This window comes from Hibiscus syriacus, unplaced genomic scaffold (assembly GCF_006381635.1).
Source record: "Hibiscus syriacus cultivar Baekdansim isolate YM2019G1 unplaced genomic scaffold, ASM638163v2 tig00110833_pilon, whole genome shotgun sequence".
Lineage (NCBI taxonomy): Eukaryota > Viridiplantae > Streptophyta > Magnoliopsida > Malvales > Malvaceae > Hibiscus > Hibiscus syriacus.
In genome coordinates, this window is record NW_024062884.1 from 668864 (window position 1) to 685527 (window position 16664).

General features: G+C 36.8%; 1 protein-coding gene and 2 pseudogenes across 1 annotated transcript; 2 read left to right on the plus strand and 1 right to left on the minus strand.

The window, feature by feature from the left end:
• The first annotated feature begins 774 nt into the window (after positions 1-774).
• LOC120143104 lies at positions 775-12561 on the plus strand (annotated as a pseudogene).
• On the minus strand, positions 1547-6983 carry LOC120143127 (annotated as a pseudogene).
• Positions 12562-15272: 2711 nt separating the features above from the next.
• Positions 15273-16296, plus strand: LOC120143103 (protein SLOW GREEN 1, chloroplastic-like). Its single transcript, XM_039157516.1, has one exon. The coding sequence runs from the start codon at positions 15319-15321 to the stop codon at positions 16294-16296; it is 978 nt and encodes a 325-aa protein (XP_039013447.1). The 5' UTR covers positions 15273-15318.
• The last annotated feature ends 368 nt before the right edge of the window (positions 16297-16664 follow it).

The following is a 16664-nucleotide window of genomic DNA, read 5'->3' on the forward strand; positions in this document are numbered from 1 at the left end:
ATTTGCAATTTTTAGAGTGCTTGCTTTTAATCAAAAGCTTTTCTGCCAGTGCATTCCCTGCAAACCCTTCTTTTATCCTCCTTCCATTTACACTTTAATCATAATCAAAACTCAAACCCAAAATAAAAGGCGGAGGACATCTTTAAGAATGCCGGCGGACAGCTTTAAGTCGAGTGCTTTCAGAAGCGGGAAGAAGTGCTTAAGCAGCTTTGAAGGCTGGGAATTAGCAAGAGCTCTTCGGCTTGGACTTTGGCTGTTAATTTCGATAAAGCTGGAGGGCAGGATCTAGCGGTGGAGATGGATGGTTGGCTAAATTCACTTGGACCGAGAAGAGGGAATACACTGGCCTGTGATCCGAGAACCTTGACTCCTCCCTTGAGTACCATATTTGCTTCACTCGTTCGCCTTTCCACAGTATCATATCGCACCTGCAATCATTTCCCCATAAATCACTTCCTTTTATATATATATATATATAACTATATAAAAGCAAGGGTAAACTACATATTCAGTCACCAATCTATTTTTCCATTTTCTTTTAATCACCCAACTATCTTTTCTTTTAAATCATATATAACAATATGTTTTTGTTCCCAGCTCGAGGGGGACAAAATATAAACAAAATGGCAGAGGGATCAAAAGAAACTAAAACTAAGAGTTCTAATTTGATACTTACCCATATATTTTTAATAATAAAAAAATGGAGGATAGTGGCCTTGGGACAAAGTTCTTCATCCCTAGTTCTAGTCACACGTCGTTAAAAAGTAAATAAAATTATTAACATGGTAATTTTTCTATTTCTTCAATGATAATATGATGTTATATTATGGTAATATGTCAACATCACCACTAATTTTTGTGTGAAAGTTTGGTACTAAAACGGGCTAAAACTGATAGTTTAGGGACTAATAGATTTAATTTTTAATGGATGATACTTAAATAAAATAAGAACTAAACGTTAGGTATGATTTTGAAAATATTGAAAGTTTAGGTGCTAAACAAAATGTAATGTTATGTATGATTTTGAAAAAGAAAAATTGGGTGATCAAAACAAAACTATTGGAATAGGTGGGTGACTAAATACGTAGTTTGCCCTAAAAACAATGAAAACTATAGTATTATAAAGAGTAGAAGATCAAAATTATATTAAATTAAAGTAAAAATGATTAATATGAATTTTTAACATAATTTTAGTCTCTCTTGATAACCCGAGTTCGAGCAATTTAGTCTACAAGTGTGCGTGAGTTTAGTTCTAGTTCTTTTCAAAAAAATATAATTACAAAGTTTGGGATAAATTATACATTTAATTTTTAAATGATGTCGGTCAAACCATCTACCGTTAACATTTAACAATATTACTGATGTGACGATTAAGAAATTAATACAATTATACATTCGATCGTTAATATTTATATATTTTATCATAATTTTAATTATACATTTACAATAGCTAAAACACACAAAGCAATACGATCAGATGCCTGGCTTAGTTTCCAGCTTTGTGTAAAATATAGAAAGTAGCCATGTCTCTGAAGGGTGTAATAACAGGTACAAGGGTTAAGTACTCATCAGCCGATGAGCATTTCTACAACATCCGTACATATATTTCGTATCGTCGTAATCGAAATCAATTGACATCCGTGAAAGGAGTTCTACTGGGCGAGGAACTTGCAACATGCTGCTGAATTTTACTTTCATTGTTGCCCCATTTTGATCTGTTGTTGTTCTCCGAGTCGTTTTCTACTTTGAAGGTCGGCGTCCTCATCTCTTCAATCGATGCTACGCTGGGCACGACGATGTCTCGCTTCTTTGGCTTTGTATTATGATCATCAACCTATGCAATGCAACACATAATATATGTTATAGAAATACTGCAACAATCACTGATAGCTACCAACAATGTACTTGTATACATGGAACCTACCACCAAGTAGTCCTTCGCGAGGCATTTCTCGGCTTCCTTTCGGATGTTTAAAATGCTTTCACCGTGCTTTTCTTGCACTGCTTTAAGTTGATCGACGCAACTGCTTGTAAAGGAGTCTATTTCCTTCTTACATTCATGGTCACGGAGTAGTGAATCTGCCAGTGGACAGTATTTTGCAGAGTTAGAATGAGAAAAACATGCAATTCTGAAATGACAATCTTGCACTAAATGTGCAAATAAGTTATATCACCATCGATTGCAGCCGCTATATCTGCAGTTCTAGTACCAAACTCTGCATCCGTAGAGGAGAGTGCTGATAAAAGTTCTCCATGCACTTTGTGATTTCTTCGGATATTTGCACTGTCAATGTAATGGGAAGAGAATTTAGCTCAGAATAGACCTCTAAAGTTGAAAAAAATGTCTAAAGACAAGGAACAAGAAAAGCTTACCTAACATTAGATTTGATCTCAGTAAGACTGCTTGTATTAAGTTCATTTAGGTATGTCTTAGCATTTTCCCACTGTTTCCTAGAAACATTCACTCTTTTCGAGCTGCATTAAATGAGGAGATGGGATCAAATAAAATGGATACCAGTTGATTTGCAGAAACAGAAATTTGTCGAATTGAAATTTACCATTCTTGAAGGCCAACTTCCATGATGCTTGTAGATTCAGCAGCTGAGAAGGTGTCTTCAAAGAAATGACTTTCCACCTTTTCCATAAACTTGCACATTTCCTTCCCAACATCAGCTGAAACCTGTTGCAGTATGGACATCTGCTGCTGCAACGTTTTATTATCTTGAATATTCGAGTCCTTCATGCGTCCCGATGCCTTGGAGACCTAATGAAATAATTTCTATAACTCAAAACTGCATTTATATATTTGGGTTTTTGCAAGACAATAAAGTGAGAGCATTTCTATTAGATGTCAAAGTTGCTAATATAGCTGCAATTTTTTCCATAGCCTGCTTTTCCTCCCTAGCAGCTTCTTCCTGTTTCACAGCAGTTCAATTTCATTAGCCATTCATTATTTTCCTCATTTCAATCATGCGCATGTAGAATATCAACTTGCCTTAAATCTATTTTCGAAATTTGTTATTTGCTGAAATTTCTTGGTTTCCATTTCCTCAAGGGTTGTCATGAATTCGGAAGCTTGATTATTGATGTCAGTCAGAAAAATAAAATGTTGCCTTGGATATTTCTTGCGCTGAAATCAAGTAGTGGTGCAATCCCTGTCATAATCCACAAATATGAGAAAAACTTGCCCAAGAGAGTGATAGTGTAAATGAAATTGGAATAACAAATATACACACCTCTTCTTGTTGCCGAGCAGAGGAAACCAATAACTCCTTTTGCTCATCAAGAGAATTCTGGAGATCCTCAATAATCTCCTTGGCTTCCAGCACCGCCGTGGCAAGGAACTTCAATAGCAATTAACACACCGCTTGAGCAAATCAGAATCACATGTTTTTGATAAGCAACTTGAAAATAAGTAGTGTTCCTGGGTAGCGTACCTTCTCGATGGCTTCTATTTGAGATGAAAATCCAAAATTCATTTCCTCCAAGTCGGAGGAAGAGTTCCTTTGGATTTTGTTGGCAAGTTCCTTCATTATTACAATTCCGGATGTATATGTCTCCGTCATACTCTTAACCTTAGATTCCAAGGCTTTGGTTGCCTGTCAATATTTCATAAATCATGAATCAGAAGTAATGTAGACGGATGCTATAGAGTAAGACAAAGCAGAATTTTCCAAACTTACATCACATTTACTGGCAAGAAATGAATGAGAATGCTCTTCCATGCATCTCAGTTGTTGATGCTGCAGAGAAACGGAGCCAAGGATGGTCTTATGCAAATCTTGTAGATGCTGATTGAGCCGAGAACCAAAGGTTAAAAGAATGCTTCGATTTTCTGCTTCCATCTTATCCTTATCATCTGTGCAGAAAAATATTAATATTTAAGGCTCTGAAATAATGGAGCTGCCCAGACAATTAGGACAACTGCACCACGTTGGACCTATCAAATATGGTGTTTGGCAGGTGCAACATTCTGTTTTATCTCCTTATAAGTCCTTTTATTAATGGATGATTGGCAATTGTTTTTAACATAGACCACCGGACTTCAGAAAATTATATAGTTTCAAGGGGAAACCTCAAGATACACTGATTGTAACCAATAACAAGAGCAGTTATAATACCTAGTTTTGCAAAAAGTGAATTTATGTCCTCTGATGCATGTTGCAAATCAGTACGTAACTCTTTTGCCCTTTGGATCAAAGAATTTTCTGTTCATAAACCATTTGTCATTGTTACTAAATAAGCAAAATGATCGACAATGAAGATTTCGAGATTTGACTCTGGAACCTGAGCATAGCAGTTTGGAGATGATGAATTCCTTCTCTTTCAGTGTCAGGATGGCTACCCTGTGATTCTCTTGAAGATCAAGTAATTCTTTCTTATTCTTTTTGAGATATATCTGGAGAAACAACATCAATTTACAATCTGGAAATCGTCCGGAATTGAGAGAAAAAAATATAATATTTCCAGTCCATGCTCACCTTGCAATCCTTCAACTCGCTTTCTAAGTCGAGTCTTTGCTCTTGCTCGGTGAGATACAGCTCATGGTACTTATTAGCTTGCTGAATGATGAAGAAGAATCAATAGAAATACTGTATGGCAAGAAATGAGGTGAAACTACAATAAGTGGGAATCAAACCTTCTCACTAAGGTTGAGATCGTTCTCAAGTTGCTCTATCTTCTCCATCCTTGCCTGCAGCGTTACAAGTACAAATTCAAATCAATCCCCTGAGCATACACAAAGAGTGAAGATCATTCTTTGAACAACAGTTTACCTTCTTTTCAGCTTCCTCTTGGAGAAATCTTTCGTGGGGAATGTAAACACCGTTTTTGTCCCTAGCTGCTCGAACATCTGGATCAATTTCGTTTTACATGAATAAGAATCTACATTGTATTTTTGTATCAATCAAAGGACTCTGAGATGTAAGTGCTTTCCAAACCTTCTTTCATTCTCTCAATTTCCAAGTACAAATCTTTAAGCAATACAGCCTTGGACATTTTCTGGTTTGCCTGAAATTATAAGCCTTTTCATTAGTAAAATACATATATAAATACACATAAACAATTAAATAGATCAAAAGAGGCATTTAAATCAACCTCGGGTCTATTTTTTATATTCTTAGCACGGTAGGCATAATCTAAGGTGCTCAATGTTTCTTCTAAGGAATGAGCAGATGGAGATATTGTGGCAATAATGCAGGTCTTTGTTTTCCCTCCCAAAGAATCTCTCAGTAGCCTTGTCAGCTTACTATCCCTGCAAAGAATGTCGGAAACCATAAGAAAACAGCGAAAACAGACTTAAACAGTCACCAAAAGAAGCTTGGAAACAACTCAATATACAAAAAGGAGTTTTAAGGAAGAAAACCTATATGGTATATGAGCTGAATGCTCCACAAGGGCACTTATGACACGGCCAAGCGTAAGTAAGCTCTTGTTAATCTCTCCTGCTTCCCTTGCACGACCCTGCAAATTCAATTTGATGAAAAAACTTCACAACTACTGTTTGAAATATATATCTAGATTATTTACCAATCATACTTATATTTGGTAATTAACCATGTATTGCAAAGTAATGGACCGAAAAATAATGGATGGGGGCCGACCCATCAAAGACATGTCAAATTCTAGGACTATTCTCAATCAAAAGAAAACAAGCACCAGATAATAGACTTCAAAGCTAAAATTTGCAATTAGCTACCTCTCGAGCACCAGAACGAGAAATATTTTCAGACCCTGCCAAATCAACCAGATTAAGCTTGCCACATTTTATCAATTCCTCATCTCCCATGGCTGATTCTTTGATGTGGACCGTGATGGAAAATACAGAATGAGAACGGCTTCAAGGCAAAGAAAGTGTTAAAGGGTTCTTAAATACCAAGCATCATATTAACAAATAAAACAAACAAATCCAACCTGCTGCGCTTGTTTAACAAGGTATCGGCGGTACGCCTTTTGGCCGCACCACGTTCCAATAGAGTGTAGATTTCGTTAGCAGTGTATACAGCTTCTTCTTCTAGACCTCTCACAATAACACAACCCTTTCCATCTTCCATCAAAGAAATTGGCTTTCTTTGCCTGTCTTCAGCATATCTTGGACTCTCATCAGGAGCCAACAAATCAGTTATTTCCTCGTTGTAAAGCTCCAGGAACGTAACTTTCATGCTATAATCAGCATTTTGGGCCTCTAAGGTATCAAATATTTGTTTCACTGCTCTTGGAATAATACCAGCCTCAGCAGGCAAGTCCCCACCCTGTATTTAACATAAATCCTTAAAAATAAAATTATGCATCAATTACAAAACCTCAACAAAACATTGATTTGATAACAACCTTGTACCTTGTTTCTCATCCCACCCTCCATTGTATATGTTTTCCCGGTGCCAGTCTGTCCATAGGCAAAGACAGTACAGTTGAAACCATCTAGTACTTCGTTAACAATTGGGGCAATAGCTTGATCATATATTGTTCTTTGCTGCGCCTTGGGGCCAAAAACCTTGCAGATTTAAACAAAATCCAGTCCTGTGAATTTGACCAAATCTAATAAGGTGGCTATTTTCATACAATTGAAGCTGGAGTATTACCTTGTCAAAAGTGAAAACCCTGTCTACTTGCTTGTTAGCTGCATTTTGCAAAACAGTAACTTCCTTTTTAAGTTCATTACACGAAATCACTCTCGGAACATTCATCCTCTGATCATCCTCGCTGAATGGCCTAAATCCCAGGTTCAAAAAAAATATATACTAAATTAAATTAAAATTTAAAAACAAAGAAATAAATAAATAAAATTGAAAAAAATTAAAATACCTGCATCTAAGTAGGACTTGGACGTTAACCTCTTTATCTTTATCTAGGCGATTACAGAACCAATCAGGTCCTCTAGAGTCAGCACGACGCCGTTCAGGTCGGGGAGTGAGGAAAGGAGATGGAGATGGTATTAGTCCTCCCATCGTAGTTTTTCTGAACTGATCTGGAGTGAGCGACATCGCTTCTTTGTTGTTTTTTCTCGATCAATTTTTTTTTTTGAAAACCTAATCTATTCATTGGACGATTATTGAAACTGAATCAAACAAGTGTTTAGAAAATGAGAATAAATTTTAAACTAAAATCATACCTGAGTTCTTCCTTGTGAGGTAGAATCTAAAGAATAAATGAGATGCGATTTGCTTCTTTCTTCTTCTTCTTCTTCTTCTTTTCGCTTTGTAGAAGTGAAAAATGGGTTGCTCGTTTGTCTTTTTAATTTTCTAATATATTATTTGACTGCAGCAGCGTTTGTTCATATTGCGAGTTCTTTTCCCAACGGTTACTTGAGGGGGGATGTAAGAACCGTTTGAACATGTGGGTCCATGAAAATTCAAATGCGACGCTTTTGAATTTGATCGCCTTAGTTTTGATAAACTACACATTTAGTATTTAAACTATCAGTTTAGTCCGTTTTAGTATTTAAATTTTTAATTTTTTTAAATATTTTCTAATATTTAGTTTTTATTTCATTTTAATACCCTACCATTAAAAATTTAATGCATTTAGTACCTACTAAACTATCAGTTTTAGTCATTTTTAATACCTAAATTTGTCACACCCCGATTTTTATTGGTTTTGATTCTAGTTAATTATAAGGACCAAATTATAAATTTTGAATAATCTCGTGATTCTTAGTAAGTCTCTGATTAGTTCAAGGTCTTAAACCTTGTTTTCTCTATCATTAATTGATTTGTAAAAAAATAAATATAAAAATGTATATGTGACTCGTCCTTTAAAATTTTCAACCCTAGCCATTTAGGCTAGTTACTATAGCCAATGGAATCACTAAAATTATTTTTATTAATTTTAGAACAATTTTCTATCTTTAACCCTATATTTTTTTTTCAATTTTTGGATTTTGCTCGTATTCTAATTTTATCCCATTCACTCAATACTCATCATTCTGTCTCATTCCCGTTCAATGATATTCGGCCGACAGTGGATTACATCATCACCCTCAGTGTTATCGGCGACCTCCAATGACCGAAACCTCAACAGTCAACCACCCTAAACAGATGTTGTTGGTCTCAAATCATGTGAAAATCGTTTGAAAACCCATTTTTCTATCTCGGTCACCGTTCGTCGGTGAATGTCACCACTGACACCAGTCGATGCACCACCTCATCCCGATCAAAACCCCGGTGACCGATCTCCGAGCCTCGCTACCGTCTGCCGTGGAGAGCCCTCAAAAGCTTCACCGGATATTTTAACTTCCCCGTTGGTTTTCGTCGTTTGGGAGCGATTTCGATGTCGGTTCGCCTCACCGCCTCTACCTCAAAGGTCCCCAAGTTTATCCGACCAAAACCCAATCGGGTTTGCCCCTCACTGCCATGGCTTCCGTCATTCGTCGTTAGGGGTGAGCTTTTGTTTAGTTTCTTCATTATATCTCGTATTGTTTATCGATTTCTGCTATGATATTGGTTGTTTTGGGTGTTTGGTTACTCTGGGAATATTCAACGACCTTGTCCCGTTCGTTTCTCCACCGTATGCGCTACCACGCGCCACCAATGTGTGTGTGCCTCGTTCCAATCGAGTCAACCGATTTTTTTAGAAGTTGAGTCAACTCGGACCGGGTTGATCGAGTCAACTCAAACCGAGTTAACCGAGTTAACTCAAACACAATCAATCCATCAACAGTTGACCCGACCATTCACCAAACCTGTTGACTTTGACCTTGACTTTGATCGTGTCGACCGTTGACTTTGATCAAAATATATAAAAAAAGTCGTAATTTATATTTTCAATGTCCTGAGTTTGAATCAGAAGTCCGTTTTGTCAAATTCGAACACGGTTAGCTATTTTTCAGCATTTTATCTTGTGATTCGAACAGTTTTCTCGATTAAGTTCCATTTATTTAGTGTGAATTCTTCATTTATTTAGTTCAGTGTGAATTGGTTGGAAATTGAATTGAAAAAAGAGAAAAAACAGTGAAAGAAAAAATGGAGATGCAGAGGATAGTAGAGTTTCCTCACAAGATTATGGATAAACGTCCCAGGAAAAGGCCCAGGTTAGCATGGGATGTACCTCCTCTTCCTCCTCTTAAGGTAAAAGAAAGAAGTTTATCTTTTTTTCCCTCCTTTATTTTTGTTGAAGTTTTTCAGAATTTTCTATTATATGGTGGGGAATTACTCTCATAATAATATAATTTTCAACGTCTTACTTTGATGTGGTAATTTGACAAATTTCCGTATATTTTCCATAATTTGAATCAAATATTGTTTATATTTTGCTTTGAAAATTCTAAATAATATTATAGGAAATTTAACTGCAATGAGATGATCAGTGATCTACACTCGGAATTATTTCTTTGGTTTATTTCTCATGTAGATTTGAGAATTGAGTTTTTCCCCATGTGATTTTTCATTTTGTTCTTTTGGCTTTGTAGGTTCTTCCAGCAATATATTGTGGTCAGGAATTGGAGAATGAAGGGATATCTAATTTTTCATTTCATAGTAATATGTTTTACAGGGGAATTTCTCGTAATGGATCTCCTCCACGGAGACCTGATGATAAAGATGGCCACTATGTTTTTGCTGTTGGAGAAAGCCTAACTCCTCGATGTAATTTTGTCTCTCTTGCTGCAATATTTTTATGTGGATTTGATAATATCTAGTATCTACATGCTTATGTCATTTTGGACGTAAGAATTAAACTATTATGAATGTTTTTGAATGAAATTATGTAGTCCTCACATATTTAAATTGTTCACTTATATTCATTTATTCTTCATGTTCGCAGACAGGATTCTCAGTAAAATGGGCGAAGGTTGGTATTTTTGTTCTCAATCCTCGTCTGGCAATCATGGGGAGCAGCTTCCATTCGATTAGGATTTGAATATTCCATTCCATGTAGATATTTTGGATTGTAGCTTAACATGGATTCTGGTCTGTGGATTGTGTATATTCAGGAACATTTGGACAAGTTCTGGAATGTTTTGACAATGAAAAACAAGAAGTTGTGGCCATTAAAATTGTTCGCTCCATTAATAAGTATCGTGAAGCTGCCATGATTGAAATTGATGTTCTTCAAAGACTTGCTAGGCATGATATTGGTGGTTCTTGGTAAGGATGTCCTCATCCTTTTTGTATTCTTATTCATTGTAGAAATTGAAGTGATTATGGTATAAGTGGTTTCATTCCTTGCAGTTGTGTGCAAATACGGAATTGGTTTGACTATCGTAATCATATTTGTATTGTAAGTATTTATTGGTATTTGTTATTTGATTAATTTGAGGGGGCAATGCAAGCTCTTTCATTCCTAAATATTCAGTGAGATAAAAGAACTTGCGGATGAATTGAAATGGTTTCAACAGGTATTTGAGAGGCTTGGACCTAGCTTATACGATTTTCTCCGCAAAAACAGCTACCGTTCATTTCCCATTGATCTTTTTCGGGAGCTTGGCAGACAAATTTTGGAGTCTGTTGCACGTGTGTGGATAATTCTTGCACTGTTTACAATCTGTATTATATTTACTTGGAGCCCCTTTTAGTATGAAGCAAAAGCTCCGGAATATTGGTTAATTTATTAGCTAAGATGCTACTTTTTTTCTTTAAAAAAATTGAAAACCTTTTTAGTTTTGATTAGACAAGATGGGGTCGATGATGATAATGTATTTCCTTACCCTAAAAAGGATTAAAAGTTTTGTTAGTTTTGCTTCTAGTTAGCTTAATTAATTTTTTTCCTAATGTGCAGTTATGCATGATTTGCGGTTAATTCACACTGATTTGAAGCTTTGTTTCCTCCGAATATATAAGGGTGCCAGATTATAAGGTATTACATTCTTCTATTCCCTAGGCATGCTGTTTGACATTTGTGTGCATAATTGGTGATTGCTTAATTCACGGTTTATGCGGTATTAAACTGAGGCATCGACAAATTCTTATTTCTTAAAAAATGTTCTTTTATGTTCTCTAGTTTTTATCACGCTCTACAAAAGATGGTTCCTATTTTAAGGATCTGCCAAAGTCAAGCGCAATAAAGCTGATTGATTTTGGGAGTACAACATTTGAACACCAGGATCATAGCTATGTGGTGTCAACTCGACATTATCGTGCACCAGAAGTCATACTTGGTTATAATCATCTTCATATTTGAGATGTGCTCTTTTTTCTTTTTTGCACGTGTGCACATTTTCTTGAATTGTTTTGTCATTTTTACAGGTCTTGGATGGAACTATGCCTGTGACTTGTGGAGTGTGGGTTGCATACTGGTTGAACTTTGCTCTGTAAGTGCATCATTGTAGATAAGTTAGTACTTATTGGTGTTACTGAATGCTGGAGCAGAGTACTACTTTTTCTAGAAAGATGAAATGTGTTTTAGAAACCTTTGTTGAACTTGTTATCAGTTGATTAGATTAAAAATGATGCAAGAGATTAATCAAGTACATAAATCTCATTTAATATGACCTAGTCTCTAGATGATAAATCTCATTTTAGGGTAGCTAGAAAATGGTTTGCCATGTTCATTGTAAAATGAGATGCCAACTTAAGATTTTCATGATTGATCTGCTGGAATCTAAAGGTTGTAATTTACTTCCAAAAGTGATTATGACCTTAAATGTTGTATATTATTCATGAACAGGGTGAGGCACTTTTCCAAACTCATGAGAACCTGGAGCATCTTGCCATGATGGATAGGGTTTTAGGGGCACTACCCCAACATATGGTGGTCAGAGCCGAGTAAGAGTGACTATGTTGCTTGTTCTTGTTGTGAGTTTATTGCCGAGGAAGTTCTTACATTCTGTCTGATATTGTTGAAGCCGCCGTGCTGAGAAATATTTCCGGAGGGGCACACGTTTGGATTGGCCCGATGGTGCTGCTTCAAGAGAAAGCCTGAAGGCAGTTTGGAAACTGCCCCGTCTGCCGGTATGTTATTATGAGTATGCTCTTCTGTTGTAACTCGTTTGCAGTTATCTGAACTCACCTGATTCTGATTGTAGCTATTAGCTGCTTTTGGTGTTCATCTCACTGACTATTATCAAAAGGCAGAGTTGGTTTATTGCTTTTGCCGGCAAAGGCTCTTTATCTTAAAAGATCCTGTGAATCATTTAGTCATATGATTTGGAGTCCATCTGTATCGTCTCCTACATTAATTTCTAAAGTTGATATATCCTCCAGAACTGGGGCCATGATCCTAGCCTTTTCATTCTCCAACTTCTGCTCCAAAACCACACCCTTCATTCTTTCTTTGGTTTTATGTGCTGCAGAACTTAATAATGCAAATTGTGGATCATTGTGCTGGTGATTTGATTGATCTCTTGCAAGGGCTACTTCGATATGATCCTGTTGAGAGACTTAAAGCTAGAGAAGCACTAAGACATCCATTTTTTACAAGAGATCATAGAAGGTTCGGCTATCCCTTGTAATTTGAGATTGGGATCTTTGTCGAATTTCAAGTTTGAGCAACCTCGCATACCGAGGCAAATGTGGAATGGCATCGTTTCTCTTGAAATATATTTGCTTGATCACATACGCATATGTATTGTACGGTATATACTCCATTTGCTTTCCTTAAGGCACGATTCGCATTTTTTTGTTTGTCCCCCGTCGTTTCACCATCATGTTTGTCGCTATCCAGTGAGTCATCTTTGAATTGTACCCGCCTGATAATTTCTGGTTTGCGGCCTGTTATTCAAGAAGAGCAATATGAAAGTTGGTTTAAGAATTTATAAACTGCTTCTATATTATATTCTCCTCCCATCTGGAAATGTAAGTTTTGAGTCTTCATAGAACGTCTTGATTGTAAGTGGGAGTTGACTTGTTTGAAATATAATGTTGAGGGATCAAATTGAAATTTCCTTAGGTTATGGCATCTGCAGCAATTGGTACCGGCCAAAATATATTATTTTATTGAGGCACGCAAGAAAATGATCCTGAACCCTTCAAATTTCAGTATACAAATCAATGGATATTTTTGCCAAATTTTGATTGTCTTCTTCAAAGATTAGACAAATGTAAATAAATGTTTCTGAGCCATACCATAGAATGGTGATGGATGTTTAGCCATATTTTGAAGCAGCTGTTTCTGACCTTCGTTGCCACCCTGTTTGTAGGCAAAGCAAAGTGATGGATGGATCAACAACTAAAATTTGGATATATTATTTTGTGATAATCTCTTCATAAGATCTCTAAAGAATCTAACAGCATCTCCGAATCTTTGGTCTTGTTTTATGTCTTAGAGATTTTGAAAAATCTACGATAGACATCTCTAGAAGAAAGATTTCGAATACTTAATCTCTCTTAAGAAGTTACATAAACTTAACATAATCTCTAATAGATCCATGTGATTTACTAAAATTAAATCTAATTTCGATTAATCATATCTACTTTGTTTGTTGCTGTCTTGAAATTCGAATTTTTTTATGACAGTTGTTTATTTTATTGAAGGCGCTTATCCTTAAATTTTATTTATGTTCATCCTAATGACGTCTTCTCTTCTCGTATTCAGAACCTTTTCTTCATTCCATCTTGCATCAACTGGGATACTGCTCTTGTTTATATGGAGTGCTGCCAAGCTTCAACATCACTTCTGCATATTTGCTCTACCAAAGAACTTCCAAGTTTCAAATAAAAGTATTATTGAATCAGAATAAACAATGAATATAGGGATCGATTTAATGATTTCCTCATATGAACAGCTTGGAGCATGTTCTCCCTGGTAACTTGTTTAGAAGCTCATTTATTATTTACTTTCTTCCATTTTAAATATTAGTGAATATAGGGACTAAACTGAACACGTAGCGGTGTAGTTTTACTATTTTTGAACTTGTAAATGAATGCGTTCGCATACGCTAAATGAACATATAAGCAAACGTTAAACAAACATATTCGTAAACGTTAAACGAACTAGCACGAACACCTTGAAAATAAATAATTGAACACGAACACGGTATTAAAAATTTAAACGAACATGAATCGAATATGAACGTAAACACATGTAGAAATAAATAAACAAACACGGATCATAACCTCATTCGTTTGAGTTAATTTGTTTATACCCCTAAACAAGCCATGATGAACCGAACATGTTTACAGTTGCAGTCTCGGTGCTTTCAAGTCCTGCATACTGTGTTTGCTGTCTAGCTTTAGACTAAGTTCATCGGAGCCGTGGCTAATTTCGTCTCCTCGTGTACCATATTCTTTGTATCGGGTCCGATCCTAAAACGACTGATCCGATGCTGTAGGTTGCATTTGAGAGGACCCAGATTTGCAATACGTTTACACCCTTTGTCATTTACCCCATTTAGGGTCGGCTATTTTTTTCTCTTTGTCAAAAAGACGAGCAGTGGCCGAGCTACAGTTTGGTGAAGGTGAACACGTGCCCACTATAAAATTGTAATTTTCTTTAATTAGTTTTTTATTTGATTGAAAATTCAGAGAAAGCTCGATTATTGATTCAACTCGATCAAAACTTGGTGAAAGCTAGATTTGAGTTGATTCGACTCAAGATTTTAAAGAGTTTTTTTTAACGAGCACGCATCGAGTAAAATTTTAACGAACTTAACGAGTAACGAGTCAAGTCGACCAATAATTATTTTTAATAACAAGAATCGATTACTACCCAACTATGGATTGCATCGAAAATTTTTGCTGGATTGGGCTAATTGAGAGGGCCTAGATGAACAAACAAACGAATCAATGGGTTTCAAAGTTGAAATGAGTGGGGTTTTGGTTCTACTTAGGGGTGTAAACGAGTCGAGTCGAGTTTGAGTATTGCTGAGCTCGACTCGACTCGAAAACTTTGAAATGGAGCTCGACTCGACTCGAAAATTCGCGAGCTTAAAATTTTCAAGCTCGACTCGAACTCGAAATCTTGAACTGAAGCTCGTGAGCAGCTCGAAAAGGCTCGAAATGAAAAAAAAAATCTTAAACTTAACTCGATTAAAGCCTCAAACTCGAACATAAACCTTAAATACATGAAATCTTATTGTATTTTAAAAAAAAATCAATACATAAATATTAATAATATTATTAATTTATTTTTTAAAAAATAAAATCTTAATATATTATATTTTCGAGCTGCTCACGAGCTTTTCGAGTCGAATATCGAGTAGCTCGTTTCAGCTCGTTAAGAACTCGAGTCGAGTCCATTCGATCCGAGTATTTATCGAACCTTAATCGAATCGATCTCAAATAACTCACGATCTGTCTCGTCTCATTTACCGTCCTAGTTCTACCGCACCTTTTGCTCGAAATGGTTTGATTTTGAACTATTTTCGCTCCTCCCTCGTCATCTTCGTTATCATCTGCCTGCGTTTAAGGGAGAAAACAAAGAAAAGGCCTCTCTTTCTCTACAACAATGGAGTCTATCGCTAACCTACATTGCCGAATCCAGCCTTTCCACGGCCTCTCTTTCAATCACCGCCGTCCGTTTTTCCCCAAACGCATCTCCTCCGTTTCCTTCAGAACGTCGCCGTTCAAAGTATCCTCCATCAGGGCGTCATCTTCGTCCCATGAACCACCGAAGCCTCTTCTTCTCCAAACGCTGAAGCCTCTCCTCAAATCCACCTGCATTTCCATCACCGCCGCCGCCGCAGTCTTCTTCGCGCGCTTCCACCAGATGCCGGCGCTCGCCTCGATCTCGGCGATTCCCTCCGTGGAGACCTCGACGGACAAGGGCGCCTCGTTGCAAGATCAGGAGAAAACCCTGCAACAAAAATTATCCAAGAACCCGAACGACATCGAAACGCTACGGTCCCTCATGGAGGTCCGCATCAGATTGAAGAAACTCCAACAATCCATCGAAGTCATCAACCGTTTAATCCAGCTCGAACCCCAAGACCCCGAATGGCCGATGTTGAAATCCCAGATCCACAGCTACGCCGGCGATTTCGAGCTGGCCAAGAAGGGGTTCGAAGAGATATTAGCCAAAGACCCGGATCGAGTGGAGGCGTTTCACGGCCTGGTAATGGCCTATTCGGATTCGGGTCAAAAATTGAAGGAACTGGAAAAAAGAATCGAAGGGGCCATGGATAAGTGCAAGAAAGAGAAGAGAAACAAAGATTTTAGAGACTTCAAGCTACTGATTGCTCAAATCCGGGTCATCGAAGGGAGGCACTCTGAAGCTTTGAAGGTATATGAAGCATTGGTCAAGGAAGAGCCAAAGGATTTCAGGCCATACTTATGCATGGGGATTATCTACACTTTATTGAAGAACAAAAATGAAGCTGAGAAACAGTTTGAGAAATTCAGGAAACTTGTTCCCAAAAATCACCCTTACAGGGAGTGCTTCGTGGATAACATGCTGTCCACCAGGCTTCTCGCCGAGAAGCGTTGACATTTGATTATTCTTTCAAAGAGGTCCCCCTTTTGTTTTTGTTTTTAACCATTTCCTATTATTTTATTTTTTTAACTTTTGGTCCTCTTTCAATTCTTTTGCAAACAGTTGAGCTTTCGGCCTTCTGTTTTATTCAATGCTGCATTACATAATTCTTTGGGTTTAGTACGAAGTTAAACCTTGCTTAGTTGAGCTAAGCTTTATATAATATGGAAGTTCAATTCAAGTTTATGTTATCCTTTCTATTTGGTTTTCAAACATGTATGCACATGTCTTCTATGTTGCACTGGTACGTGAAACGACAATTTTTAAAATTACATGATACCGATATAGTAAGAGTATCATAAATATAAATAAATTTTAAAATT

Coding starts and splice junctions, on each gene's coding strand:
- LOC120143103 (XM_039157516.1), top strand. CDS start 15,319: ATGGAGTCTATCGCTAACCTACATTGCCGAATCCAGCCTTTCCACGGC.